Genomic DNA, 15471 nt, shown 5'->3' on the forward strand with positions numbered 1-15471 from the left:
AACTAGAGGTGAGCAAGATGGATGTCCTCAGGCAGATAGACAGGCTAAAGTGCGACAAATCGCCAGGTCCGGACGGCATTCACCCAAGGGTACTTAAGGAACTAAGGAACGAAATAGCTGAGCCACTTCGACAAATATGCAACCAATCCCTAAAAACTGGAGAGATCCCAGAGGACTGGAAAATAGCAAATGTCACGCCCATCTTCAAGAAAGGCTCAAGGGGAGACCCAGGAAACTACAGGCCGGTGAGCTTGACCTCGGTCCCAGGAAAGATGATGGAAGCGCTGATTAAAGACAGCATTTGGGAACACATTGAAAAAAATGGGCAGCTAAAGTCAAGCCAACATGGCTTCTGCAAGGGCAGGTCATGCCTCACAAACTTATTATACTTCTTTGAGGGGGTGAACAGCCAGGTGGATAGAGGGGAATCCATAGACATCATTTACCTTGACTTCCAAAAAGCCTTCGACAAAGTACCACACAAAAGACTGCTAAGGAAGCTATGGAACCACGGGGTGCAAGGGGAGGTCCACAGATGGATCAAAAACTGGCTGGCGGACAGGAAACAGAGGGTTGGAGTAAAGGGCCATTACTCAGATTGGCAAAGGGTCACGAGCGGAGTTCCACAGGGGTCGGTGCTGGGACTGCTCCTGTTCAATATATTTATTAACGACCTGGAGGCGGGAACAAAATGTGAGGTTATTAAATTTGCGGATGACACTAAACTATACAGCATGGTCATAACCATGGAGGACTTCGAAGACCTCCAAAAAGATCTGACAACGCTGGAAGAGTGGGCCAAAAAGTGGCAAATGAGCTTCAACATAGGGAAATGCAAGGTCATGCATATTAGGAAAAAGAACCCGATGTTCACTTACAAGATGGGGGGATCACTGCTAGGGGTGAGCAACCTTGAAAGAGACCTGGGAGTGATGGTGGACACAACATTAAAGGCGTCGGCGCAGTGCGCCACAGCCTCAAGGAAAGCGAACAAAATGTTGGGTATCATTAAGAAAGGTATCACAACCAGGACGAAGGAAGTCATCCTGCCACTGTATCGTGCAATGGTGCTCCCGCACCTGGAGTACTGTGTCCAGTACTGGTTGCCGTACCTCAAGAAAGACATGGCGGTACTTGAGAGAGTCCAGAGAAGAGCAACTAAGCTAATAAAGGGTATGGGGGACCTCTCATATACTGACAGACTGAAAAAGCTGGGGCTTTTTTCCCTGGAAAAGCGACGACTCAGGGGAGACATGATAGAAACCTTCAAGATCATGAAGGGCATAGAAAAAGTAGACAGGGACAGATTTTTCAAACTAAGGGGAACCACAAGTACAAGGGGGCACTCGGAGAAATTGAAAGGGGAAAGGTTTAGAACAAACGCCAGGAAGTTCTTTTTCACCCAGAGGATGGTGGATACATGGAACGCGCTGCCGGAGGATGTGATAGGCAGAAGTACGCTACAGGGCTTCAAAGAAGGTCTGGACAGGTACCTAGAGGACAAAGGGATTGAGGGGTACAGATAGGAGTAGAGGTAAGGTTATAGGGACAGGATTAGAGGTAATTTATAAAATTAGTCAGAGACCTGATGGGCCGCTGCGGGAGCGGACCGCTGGACAGGATGGACCTCTGGTCTGCCCCAGCGGAGGCAACTTCTTATGTTCTTAGCTGATTTTTGTTAACAGCTGATGCCGGCTTGCCTGCTTTAGCGGCTGGGTTAGTTCAGGCTTCCAGTCGCTACAGGGGTTATTTTTGGCGGGAACTTTGCCATTTTCACAAACAGGCCCTTCTGTTTTGTCTGCAACCTCAGGTGACCTTCCCCCTTTATTGAAAAAACGGGAGCAGGTTTCAGCTGAGTCCCCTTTTTTCAGAGGGATGAGCTACCAAACATGATTCATAAGAACATAAGCAGTGCCTCCGCCGGGTCAGACCATAGGTCCATCCCGCCCAGCAGTCCGCTCCCGCGGCGGCCCGAACAGGTCACGGCCTGTCTGAGTCACCAGAAGGGGCCCCCTTGCCACCTTGGTTTCCCATTGAGTCCTATCTTCCCATCGAAGTCCTAACCCTCCGGTCTTGCACATGCACGACCTGGTTGGATTTCTATACTTATTACCTGGTTAGCTTTCTATACCTGTGTTACATCCCAGCACCTCTCTCAGTATCCCACGATCCCCCTATCCCTCAGGAATCCGTCCAATCCCTGTTTGAATCCTTGTACCGTACTCTGCCTGATCACTTCCTCCGGTAGCGCATTCCAAGTGTCCACGACCCTTTATGTGAAAAAAAAACTTCCTTGCATTTGTTCTGAACCTATCTCCCTTCAGTTTCTCCAAATGCCCCCTCGTGCCTGTTGACCCCTTCAGCCTGAAGAATCTGTCCCTATCCACCCTCTCTATGCCCCTCATGATCTTGAAGATCTCTATCATATCTCCCCTGAGCCTCCTTTTTTCCAGAGAGAAGAGCCCCAGCCTATCCAACCTCTCGGCGTATGGGCAGTGTTCCAGCCCTCTTACCAGTTTCGTTGCTCTCCTTTGGACTCTCTCAAGTACCGCCATGTCCTTCTTGAGGTACGGCGACCAATATTGAACGCAGTATTCCAGATGTGGACGCACCATCGCTCGATACAATGGCATGATGACTTCCCGCGTCCTGGTTGTTATGCCCCTCTTTATGATGCCCAGCATCCTGTTGGCTTTTTTTCGAGGCTGCTGCGCACTGTGCAGATGGCTTCAGTGATGCATCCACCAGCACACCCAAGTCTCTCTCAAGACTGCTGTCTCCCAACAATGTCCCTCCCAATTTGTAGTTGAACAACGGGTTCTTTTTCCCTATATGCATGACCTTGCATTTTTCCACGTTAAAGCGCATTTGCCATTTGTTTGCCCAGTCTTCCAGCTTGTCCAGGTCCCTTTGCAGGTCCTCACACTCCTCCCTGAACCTAACTCTGCCACACAGTTTGGTATCGTCTGCAAATTTTATAACCTCGCACTTTGCCTCCTTTTCCAGGTCATTGATAAATATGTTGAAAAGTAACGGCCCCAGCACCGATCCCTGTGGCACACCGCTTGTGACTCCCCGCCAGTCAGAGTATTGTCCCTTTACTCCGACCCTCTGCAGTCTACCCGACAACCAGTGCTCGGGTAGACTGCAGAGGGTCGGAGTAAAGGGACAATACTCTGACTGGCGGGGAGTCACGAGCGGTGTGCCACAGGGATCGGTGCTGGGGCCGTTACTTTTCAACATATTTATCAATGACCTGGAAAAGGAGGCAAAGTGCGAGGTTATAAAATTTACAGACGATACCAAACTGTGCGGCAGAGTTAGGTCCAGGGAGGAGTGTGAGGACCAGCAGGTCTCATCGATGTTGCGTTTTGCAGGAGCACCACCGGAGACCTCGCGTGTGGGGGACCCTCTTAGGGGGATTCGTACTGTTTCCTGCTCTTTTCCTATGCATCAGGATATTTGGGATGTTGTACTGGTGCAATGGAATACGTCTGAGGCGCCATTTCGGTTAGCGAGCACCATGGCTTGTTTGTATCCCATCCCGGAGGGGGATAGGGCTACTTTAAAGACACCAGTGGTGGACACGGTAGTCTCGGCGATTCCTAAACAGTGTACCGTGCCTGGTGAGAGCGGTTCTGCTTTACGGGACTCTGAGGAGCGTAAGTTGGAGACCATTTTTAAGCAGAATTTTGATGTCTCTGCCTCGGGGGTCCAGGCAGCTATTTGTGGGGGGCTTGTGGCTCGTGTCGTGTTTCGGTGGGCCGAGCATGAGTCTAATGACTGGTCCTTAGTGGATCAGGAGGTGGCAAAGATTGAGATGGCTGCCTCGTTCCTCTCGGATGCTCTCTATGACTTGGTGCGGACGTTGGCTAAGTCTATGGCTTTTGTAGTTGCTGCACAACGTACCTTGTGGCTTCGCGCTTGGTCAACGGATGCCGCATCCAAAACTAAGCTTACCATATTTTCCTTTTGGGGATCTTTTTTGTTTGGAGAGGACTTAGATAAGTTGGTTCAGACTCTGACGGACTCTAAGGTGCCCCGCCTGCCTGAGGACCATGCCTGCCCGGCGTCTTGGAATGGCTCTGCCCGCGGGCATCTGCGGGAGTTCCACAAGTATTGCCCTGGATGTGGGGCTGCTACTTTCCAGGCTTCGGGGTTTTCCCGGGGTCAGTTTTATCAGTGCATGCAGTCCTTTCAGGGGGGCCCGTCGGGGGACTGGGAATCCCTCTGCTGGTTCTCCCACTGTCCATCTTGCACAATGACTCGTTGCCGGCACCCCCTTTGGTTCCGGTAGGTGCCCGGCTGCACGACTTTTTGCACAAGTGGGCCGAGATAATGGCCAATCAGTCCTGGAGGTGGTGCGGGACGGTTATGCTGTGGAGTTAGGTATATATCTCATCATGACCAGTAGGTGGAGACTGAAACAAAACTGTGGAATAGTACATAAGAGATACTTTCCCCTATTCCTATCAGTCTGCTGAATAGCCAAGCAAAACTAAGAACTTGAAACAGAAATAAACAATACTCCGAACAGGAGTAATAACTAACATACCCAAATGCTGTTGGAAAATGCAGAGGAGAGATACCAGAAAGAAAATGTCCCCAAAGCTCGCCAGCTGAGCCACAGCCACTGTTCTTCAATTCTCCCTGGCCCTAGAAAAATACTGAAGGGCAGTGAGGTGGCAAGAGGGAAGGGTGTTGATGGGGAGGGGACACTGAAGGGAAATAGGGATTGGGGAAGACAGAGTGGGGAGAAGACGCTGAAGGGATAAATGAGGCTGGCAGAGTGGGAGAAGACGCTGAAAGGAAATGGGGATTAGGGATGACAGAGTGGGGAGAAGATGCTGAAGGGAAATGGGGATGACAGAGTGGGGAGAAGACGCTGAAGGTAAATGGGGATGACAGAGTAGGGAGAAGACACTGAAGGGAAATGGGGATTAGGGATGACAGAGTGGGGAGAAGATGCTAAAGGGAAATGGGGATGACAGAGTGGGGAGAAGATGCTGAAGGGAAACGGGGATGACAGAGTGGGTAGAAGACGCTGAAGGGAAATGGGGATTGGGGAAGACAGAATGGGGAGAAGATGCTGAAGGGAAATGGGGATTGGAGAAGACAGAGTGGGGAGAAGACGCTGAAGGGAAATGAGGAACAGAGAGTGGGGAGAAGACGCTGGAAGGGAGGAAGACACAGATGCCAGACTATGGGGGGAGCGGAGGGAAGAAGATGGGTGCCAGACCAATTGGGGAGGGGAGGGGGGATGAAGGGAGAGGCACAGTAACAGAGCAAATGGAAGATGCTGAGAGAAGACAGAGAATGGATGGAAGGAGTTGAATGAGAAGATGAGGAAAGCAGAAACCAGGCAACAAAGGTAGAAAAAAAAAATTATATTTATTTATTTCCTTTTTTTTTTTTTTTTTTTTTGCTTTAGAATAAAGTAATATATTAGTTGTGTTCATTAAAATTTATAAACAAAGCCCTGCCAGCTGAACATCTTTTTCTTTAGTTCAGCAGCCAGAACTTTGATTTATAAGGAAGGAATAAGCTAAATATTGCAGTACTGAGGTTTGTATGGGTGCTGCGGGGATAGTAGTCACAGGGATGGGGTGGGGACTGGTCATAGGTACGGGTACAATGGTTGCGGGGATGGGGACAGGGCGGTGGGTCACAGGATCGGGGAGGTGGTCGTGGAGATGGAGTGGTGACAGGGACAAATTTTTCCCCCGATCATTCTCTACTCAGAAGATCCCTCCCAACTACCCAACACCGGGAGGACCACTGCCTGATTGACATGAAAAGGAGAAACTACCTTAGGCAGAAAGGAAGGAACAGGCTTCAAGATAACCCGCTCCCTAGAAAACTCCAAGAAGGGAGCCCTACAAGAGAAAGCCTGCAGGTGAGAAACCTGTCTAGCTGAAGTAATGGCTCCAAGAAGACCGCTTTAAGAGTAAGGTCCTTCAAAGAGCAGTCGCCCAACGGTTCAAAAGGAGGGTGCACTAGCACTGACAGAACCAGAATCAGATCCCAAAATGGAACAGAGGGTCATATGGGAGGCTTGAGCAATTTGGCCGCCTGCAAGAAGCAAATCACATCAGGAATGGCAGTCAAACGCTGACCTTTCAACAACTTCCGAAAGGCTGACAAGACCACAAGCTGAACCCGTAGAGAAGACCAAACCATTCCCCTATCCAGGCCATCCTGCAAAAACTAAGATATTAGCAGGGAAGCGCGAAAAGAGACCACTCCACGTGCAGCACACCACTCCCCAAATAGACGCCAAACCCTCACATAAGCCCGAGAGGTGGAAAGCCTCCAGCACCCCAAAGAAAGTCGATATCACTTTATCTGAATACCCCTTCGTACCTAGGCGACCCCTTTCAAGAGACAAACCGTAAGACAGAAGGGACCTGGATCGAACATTGGAATAGAACCCTGCATCTGAAGGTCATCCAAGAAAGGCAGAGGAAGAGGATCCGCCACCAGATGCCTCACCAGATCCGCATACCATGGACGTTGAGGCCAATCTGGAGCCATCAGAACCCCAAGACCCGGATGGCGGATTATGCAGAGAAGAACTCTGCCCGTTAATGGCCACGGAGGGAACTCATACAACAGCCCCTTCGTTAGCCATGGTTGAACCAGAGCATCCAGACTCTCTTCCAGACAGTCTCTGTGACGACTGAAGAAGCGGGGCATTTTGGTGTTGACACTCGTGGCTTTCAGGTCTATTAGGGGCTGACCCCAAGACTGCACTATCAACTGAAAGGCCACAGGGCTTAGACACCACTCTCCGGGATCTAGCATGTGACAATTGATTGTCTTGAGGCCTGTTCCTTCCTTTCTGCCAAAGGTAGTTTTTCCTTTTCATGTCAATCAGGTAGTGATCCTCTCGGTGTTGGGTAGTCGGGAGAGATCTGAGCAGAAGCAGTTGCGCAAGTTGGATGTTGATCGAGTTCTTCGCAGAGGACCCAGGAGATCCGGAAATCAGATCATCTCTTTGTCCTTCTAGCGGGTCCTTGTAAGGGAGATGGCGCTTCTAAGGCTACTATTGCGCACTGGATCAAGGAAACTATTGCTTCCGCTTATCTTCTGAGGAAGAAACATGTTCCAGAATTTCTCCAAGCTCATTCCACTAGGGGTCAGGCAGCTTCTTGGGCTGAGTCTTCGCTTGTGTCTCCAGTGGACATTTGTAAGGCTGCGGTTTGGTCTTCCTTGCATTCATTTGTCAGACACTACCAGGTAGACATGCAGGTGTGTCGAGACGCGGTGTTCAGTGAGCGTGTTCTGGTGTCAGCCCTTCGGGGGTCCCACCCATGATGGTGACTGCTTTGGTACATCCCACTTGTAAGATTAATCTCTTCCAGACTGAAGAGTGCTAATGAAGGAGAAATTAGGTTCTTACCTGCTAATTTACTTTCTTTTAGCTTCTCCAGACCGGTAGAGGTCCCCACCCTGTTTATTGTCATGTTGTTGTGGCTGTTGCGCGGGTAGTTTTTGTTTTTTGCTGCGGGTTCTAGTATTTTTCTAGGGCCAGGGAGAATTGAAGAACAGCGGCTGTGGCTTAGCTGGCGAGCTGTGGGGACATTTTCTTTCTGGGATCTCTCCTCTGCATTTTCCAACAGCATTTGGATATGTTAGTTATTACTCCTGTTCGGAGTATTATTTATTTATGTTTCTAGTTCTTAGTTCTGCTTGGCTATTCGGCAGACTATTCCACAGTTTTGTTTCAGCCTCCACCTGCTGGTCATGATGAGATATATACTCCACTTGTAAGATTAACCTCTACCGGTTTGGAGAAGCTAAAAGAAAGTAAATTAGAAAGTAAGAACCTAATTTCTCCTTATTTGGCTTTCAGTTACAATAAGTGATTCAATAGTTCACTATGGCAAAGTCTGTGAAAGAGTTAGTCTATAGCAGCTGTATAAATGTTAGTGCTCGTTGCACTCAGGTAGGTGGCTTCTTTGGTTTCACCTTATATTAAGTTTCATGGGGTTTAATTATTTGCCTTTGTTGCAGAACAGAAAAGGCTTGACGTGGTCAGGGAGTTTCCTGTGTCTTCCATGTTATTTCTCCTCTTTTAGAGGTAATCACTTGCTTTGGTACAAACTGAGGAGATGGAGCACTGTTCATTGACACAAGGAGGTGGAGCTGAAAAGCTGCTGCTACTACTACTACTATTATTTCTAAAGCACTACCAGATGTACCCAGCGCTGTACAGATTCACAAAGAGTAAGAAAACAGTCCCTGCTCAAAAGAGCTTATAGTCTAAACAGGCAAGACAGACATCATGGATAAGGTTAAGGGGAATGGTTAATCAGCTGTGGATGATTCCTTTAGCAAAACTCATGGGTAAAGGAGAATAACCCACTGGTCAGGACTCCTGTTCCTTTATACTGGAAAGAAGATTATCGAAGTAAGAACCTAATCTTCTCCTGTTCAGCTTTGTCATCTGTTCAGTTTTGTCCCTGTTTCTCCTTGCCTTCCTGTACTACTTCTTCCCTTAAGATGATCACTGAACTGGTTTTATGTTTCATTTAAATATTCTGATATTGTCATCCTTTGCTTACACTCTCCTGACCTGAGGAAGTTTAGGCGTTTGAAAGTTAGTCAAAAAAAGTATTACTTTTTCTATTGGACAGACTTATCTTTATTTTCCAGACTAACACAGCTATCACTCTATTAGAGCTAAAAGATATTGAAGTTTATATGCCTGACGGCATCAATGGACTGGTTCTCCACTTGCAAAACATGCTTGGGCCTAAAATTGTCAAAACTGACAGCAGGGCTTAAGGGCAGCTTCATATGAGGAATTCAAAATTACTTGGAAATAATCTCTTACTAAAAACATTTGTATTGGTGAACAGACTCGCCATAAAGAGACCTTCTCACAATTCCAGTCAGATTTAAACAATCCTACACAGATGTTTACTAATGTTTTATATCTACTTTTCTGTATGATTGCACTTCTTCCAAGTATATTGGGTTAGTCGTTTTCACAGAAAAAAAAAAATCCAACAGAACCTTCAACACAACCATTTCAAATACATATAAGGAGATTGGATTTAGCTATGAGGTATACTTCCTCTGTTCAGTTTAAGCACTAGTCCAGGACAAAGAATGGAGGTGGAGAGGGTTTTATAGACTGGTTCAGGAGAGCGGAAAACATGTTCTCTGACCATGATTGTTCCTATCTTTCCTTCAAGACAGCACCAGAAGCCGATTTTAAAATAGGAAACCCAGGACAAAGTCCCAGTCACCACCAGTTCAGGAATTCAGCTCTGTGCATTTTTCTTGTTTTCCAGAGAAGAGACTGAAATCATTGAAGGAGAAGTTGTTGAGGTTCAGATTGATAGACCTGCTACAGGAACTGTAAGTGACTACTTTCATTCTGAGAGGGGGAGAGGGGAATTGGGCTTTTAGTGGCTAAGTTATTGTGTTAATAAACTGTGCTCTTCCTCTCCTATTTTGTCACGTTTCACAGGGCTGTAAAGTGGGAAAGCTGACATTAAAAACTACAGAGATGGAAACTATTTATGATTTGGGAACCAAAATGATTGAGTCACTTACTAAGGAGAAAGTGCAGGCTGGGTAAGAGAGAAACATGGTGGAGGGTGATAAAGGTTGGGTAATGGAGAAACTCAATCTGAGCCGGTACAGTGTTTGTATATCTAGCTTCCCCCTTAACCTGATCATTTAACTTATCCTAGGACAAGCATGCAGCATATTCTCACATGTGGGTGACATCATCCACAGATCCCCGGAATGGACAGTATTAAAAGTGTACTGTCACTAAGTTTTAAGATACTTCGCGACTGCCTGCACCAAGCATGCACGAGTGCCTTCCCGCCCGATATAGGTTCGCTGTACCTCCGTTCTTTGTTTTCCACGGAGCAATGAAGTACTTTTTGACTGGACTCCGTTCAGTCTGCATTGCCTTCCCACTTTCACATTTTTTCTTACTTTTCTTTTTGCCTTCAGTATAGTTCTTATTTTCTTTCTACTACTTAAAAAAACACCCTATAAATATATATTTTTGTCTTTTTTCTTGAAACTCAGGCCTCAGGGTTCTTTCCTCGGCGGGTCTCTCTCTTTAGTTTAAACATTGATTTAATCTCGCTGTAGGTGCCAGTGGCCTTTTCTATCACCAACCCTCACCAGGCCCTTCACATTCATCAGGAGAAGCTCTTCGGCTCTGCCAAATCTTTGGAGTTTTCGACATCAAAAACTCCTGCATCGACGTCAATATCGCAAGAACATATAGCATCGGGGAAGCCAGCTAAGAAGCCATTCACTTCTCAGCAAGCGTTGAAGGTCTCACAACAGCATCAAGTTTCTTGATGCAGACCAAACACTGATGCCATTGTTCTCCAGCTTTGCAGGTTGTCTCTCCTTCATGGTGTGCATCCTCATCGAGGTCATCCACTCTGAGACAACTTGCCGCACCAATGGTACATGCTGATAAGCCATCAGTACCAGTGCATACTTTCAGGGAGAAACTCAATGAGTTCTTCCAGAGAGGGCTCAGTAATATGTTAAAATTACACTACATACCGGTGCTAACATCAACTCTCTCGGTACTGGCCCAGCCTAAGCATAGCACTACGAGGCCTCAAGGTACTGATGTCAGCTCTCCATCAAAGCATCGGGCTAATTCTCATGGATCTTCTGAGAGACATCGTCATGCCTCATCTAGGTGACAATTTCCTCCAGGCATCGATCTTCGCATTGAGGTTCTAGCTCATCTCATCGACGTCTTCCATCGAAACATCGATCCACTACCTCGAAGCATCAACGCTCCTTCTTCGCCACAACGTTCAATGCCAAGACATCATTGGTCCTCATTGCGTAAATCTCGTGCTTCGAAGCAAAAAAGGGATACTCATCGATTCTCATCATCGGCTTTCTAGGTTCGATACCAAAGACAATGTAAATTTTCCCGGAGACATCGTTCCCCTCAACACATATCTCCAGGATTTTTCTCTTGATTCACGATCTGATTCAAAGTGTGCACTAATTTTATCTGACTATGACTATACCTGACTATACCTTCAGAACCGTCGCCATGGAAAACGCCTCCCAGAAGATGATTTTCTCCAGCAGAATTTCCTTTAACAGATATATTAGACAGATGGGCAAAGACCTACCTATCTCGGTGGAAGCTGACACTACTGAGCCTCCCAAAGAGCTCCTCAAGTTAATGTTACATTACATTTTTAAAGAGACACTTCTTAAAAATTAGGAAACACCTTTATCTATCATGGTAGCTCCAAGACAACTAGATTCTATTTACAGAATCTGTTCTCCAGGATTTGATAGACCAACATCAATCATTAAGTTTCAAGTTTATTTAAAATTTGATGAATTGCTTAATTGTAATACAAAGCGATGAACAAGTCTAAAATTAATATATCAAAAGTACAAAACCAAGGCTTCAATACAACACTTAACATAAACAGGGCCATAGAACTTCACGGTATTGCGGTAAATAAACTGTTATTATTATTAAGAGGGGGGAAGAAATACAACACGATCAGATTCACATTAGAAAGGGGGACACACATAGTAAGGAGGACCGCAACAACTGCGCTCAACTTCAAGAAAGGGAACTATGTTGCTATGAGGGAAATGGTGGGGAGGAAGCTCAGAAACATCTTTAGGATGGAGACTGTGGGAAGCGCCTGGACCCTATTCAGGGACACCCTGCAGGAAGCACAAAGAATGTACGTCCCCGGTTTCAGGAAAGGCTGCAAGAACAAGCGATCAAAGGACCCGGTTTGGAAGTCAACTGAAGTAAAGAGGGCAATAAATGACAAAAAAGTATCCTTCCGGAGATGGAAAAAGTATCCAACGGAGGAAAATCACCAGGTGCACAGGAAATGCCAAAAGGAATGCCACCAAGAGGTTAGAAAAGCGAAAGGGGAATACGAAGAGGGGCTGGCCAGGGAGGCGAAAAACTTCAAGGCATTCTTCAGTTACGTAAAGGGGAAGCGACCAGCGAGAGAGGAGGTGGGGCCGTTGGACGATGGGGATAGGAAGGGAGTGATTAAGGAGGATAAAGAGGTAGCTGAGAGGTTGAACACATTCTTCTCGTCGGTTTTCACGAGCGAAGACACATCTAATATACCGGACTCAGAGGAGCTCATGAGTGGGGAACAGGCCGAAAAATTGGAGCACATAGAGGTAAGTAAGGAGGATGTCCTCAAACAGATAGACAGGTTAAAATGCGGTAAATCACCGGGCCCGGATGGGATCCACCCAAGGGTTCTGAAGGAACTAAGACAAGAAATAGCGGGCACAATCCAGCATGTTTGCAACCTATCCTTGAAAACTGGTGAGGTACCAGAGGACTGGAAATTGGCGAATGTCACACCTATCTTCAAGAAGGGATCGAGGGGTGACCCCGGGAATTACAGGCCGGTGAGCCTGACTTCAATTATAAGGAAGATGGTGGAAGCTATGATCAAGGACGGCATTTGCGAGCACATCGAGAGGAATGGCCTACTGAGAACAAGCCAGCACGGATTCTGTAAGGGAAGGTCGTGCCTAACGAACCTTCTGTACTTCTTTGAGGGAATAAGCAGTCGGGTGGACAATGGGGAACCCATAGACATCATTTACCTCGATTTTCAAAAGGCTTTCGACAAGGTGCCACATGAAAGGCTGCTTAGGAAGCTGTGGAACCACGGGGTGGGAGGGGATGTGCACAGATGGATCAAGCACTGGTTGTCGGGTAGACTGCAGAGGGTCGGAGTGAAGGGCCAATATTCTGACTGGCGGGGAGTCACGAGCGGTGTGCCACAGGGATCGGTGCTGGGGCCGTTACACTTCAACATATTTATCAATGACCTGGAAAAGGAGGCAAAGTGCGAGGTTATAAAATTTGCAGACGATACCAAACTGTGCGGTAGAGTTAGGTCCAGGGAGGAGTGTGAGGACCTGCAAAGGGACCTGGACAAGCTGGAAGACTGGGCAAACAAATGGCAAATGCGCTTTAACGTGGAAAAATGCAAGGTCATGCATATAGGGAAAAAGAACCCGTTGTTCAACTACAAATTGGGGGGGGGGGCATTGTTGGGAGACAGCAGACTTGAGAGAGACTTGGGTGTGCTGGTGGATGCATCACTGAAGCCATCTGCACAGTGCGCAGCAGCCTCGAAAAAAGCCAACAGGATGCTGGGCATCATAAAGAGGGGCATAACAACCAGGACGCGGGAAGTCATCATGCCATTGTATCGAGCGATGGTGCGTCCACATCTGGAATACTGCGTTCAGTATTGGTCGCCACACCTCAAGAAGGACATGGCGGTACTTGAGAGAGTCCAAAGGAGAGCAACGAAACTGGTAAAAGGGCTGGAACACTGCCCATACGCCGAGAGGTTGGATAGGCTGGGGCTCTTCTCTCTGGAAAAAAGGAGGCTCAGGGGAGATATGATAGAGACCTTCAAGATCATGAGGGGCATAGAGAGGGTGGATAGGGACAGATTCTTCAGACTGAAGGGGACAACAAGTACGAGGGGGCATTCAGAGAAACTGAAGGGAGATAGGTTCAAAACAAATGCAAGGAAGTTTTTTTTCACCCAAAGGGTCGTGGACACTTGGAATGCGCTACCGGAGGAAGTGATCAGGTAGAGTACGGTACAGGGATTCAAACAGGGATTGGACGGATTCCTGAGGGATAAAGGGATCGTGGGATACTGAGAGAGGTGCTGGGATGTAACACAGGTACAGAAAGCTAACCAGGTAATAAGTATAGAAACCCAACAAGTCGTGCATGTGCAAGACCGGAGGGTTAGGACTACGATGGGAAGATAGGACTTCAATGAGAAACCAAGGTGGCAAGGGGGCCCCTTCTGGTGATTCAGACAGGTCGTGACCTGTTTGGGCCGCCGTGGGAGCGGACTGCCAGGCAGGATGGACCTATGGTCTGACCCGGCGGAGGCACTGCTTATGTTCTTATGTATGATAGTAAGAGACGGGTAACAGATATAACAATAGGGAGGGATTAAAAATAAATAAATAAATAAATAAGAAAATATCAAAAGTTGGAATTAAAAGGCATGACTTAACTATATAAAAAGCTAGCAGTCAAAAGCATCTTTAAAAAGAAAGCATTTTAACTTGCTTTTAAACTTATCAATGAGATGTTCTTCCCTTATGTGTATTGGAAGGGAGCTCCACAATTGTGGAGCGACAACTGAAAAAATATATTGTCCGTATGTTAATGGATTTAAGAGAGGGGACTGCAAATGTTGATCATTAGATCTAAGTGATCAGGTGGGGGCATAGGGTATTAAGACTCCTTGTCAATAAAGGAAGGAGATTTGTAAAGTATTGATTTAAGGGTTAGTAGACATATCTTGTTATTCAATGTGCCACCGGTAGCCAATTAGATTTTTTGAGAAGCCCCCCTTCTCTGAAAAATCAGGGGTTCTACTTCGGGTATTTCTTATTCCGAAGATGACGGAATCTATGTCCAAATTTCTAGTTCAAGAAACTTTTAAATCTTATTTCTGGGAAGTTTATATCTCAAAACGATTACCTATGATCTCTACATATAACAGAGAATTATACCCATATATCACTTCTGCTCATGGAAAGTTTCTATGGTTTTGAAGAGCCCATCAACATTTTACTACAAAGTTCTGCCCTTCGGCCTAGCCTCCTCTCTGAGTGTTCAACAAGTAGTTCTGGCAGCAACTTTATGAGCTCAAGGGTTCCACAGTCACCATTACTGTTTTCTTCACCACTTTTCCCGGAGACATCGTTCTCCTCGAAACATATCTCCAGGATTTTCCAGGAATATGCTGCCTACTAGTCCTAGTATAAAACACAGTTAACTTACCATAACAGGTGTTATACGGGACAGCAGGCAGATATTCTCACAACCCACCCACCTTCCCTGGTTGGCTTCTTAGCTTGCTCACAGAACTGAGGTCCCATGAGCCTATGTCGGGCGGGAAGGCTCTCAAGCATGTGTGGTGCGGGCAGTCACAAAGTTTCTTAAAACTTAAAGTGACAGTACACTTTTAATACTGTCCATACCGGGGCTCCATGGATAACGTCACCCATATGTGAGAATATCTGCCTGCTGTCCCAGATAATACCTGTTATGGTAAGTAACTGTGCATTCTAGTGCTATAGGTGTGTCATTCTAACTGTAGGGTAATCTCCCCATGCACATGAGCTATGAAGTAGAGAATGACACGGAAAAATTTTTCCCTGTCTCCACAAGAAATCAATTTTCCTGTCCCTCTTAGTTTTGTTGCTGAACCTGTCTTTGCCCCATTTCTGCAAATTTGCCCCATTTCTGCAAACTCTGCCTGAACTGCACAAGCCTCGAACACTTAAGATTTTAGTGTTTGAGCCTTGTGCAGACAAGGACAGAGCTTGCAGGAATGGGGCAGAGACAGGAAAATAACTCACAGAGAAAGGATGGGAAAATGAGTTCCCGTGGGGATGGGGAAAAATTTG

At 46.7% G+C, this 15471-nt stretch overlaps 1 protein-coding gene across 2 annotated transcripts in view; it reads left to right on the forward strand.

Annotated features, from left to right (window-relative positions):
• The window catches only part of RUVBL2 (RuvB like AAA ATPase 2), a 64534-nt gene that overhangs the window by 21873 nt on the left and 27190 nt on the right, over positions 1 to 15471 (forward strand). For both annotated transcript variants that reach the window (XM_033962006.1, XM_033962005.1), the window contains exons 6-7: positions 9303 to 9369; positions 9482 to 9588. In XM_033962006.1, the coding sequence (XP_033817897.1) occupies positions 9303 to 9369; positions 9482 to 9588 (174 nt within the window). The remainder of the gene's footprint in view (positions 1 to 9302; positions 9370 to 9481; positions 9589 to 15471) is intronic.

The sequence above is a fragment of the Geotrypetes seraphini genome, chromosome 10 (genome assembly GCF_902459505.1).
Source record: "Geotrypetes seraphini chromosome 10, aGeoSer1.1, whole genome shotgun sequence".
Classification (NCBI taxonomy): Eukaryota; Metazoa; Chordata; class Amphibia; order Gymnophiona; family Dermophiidae; genus Geotrypetes; species Geotrypetes seraphini.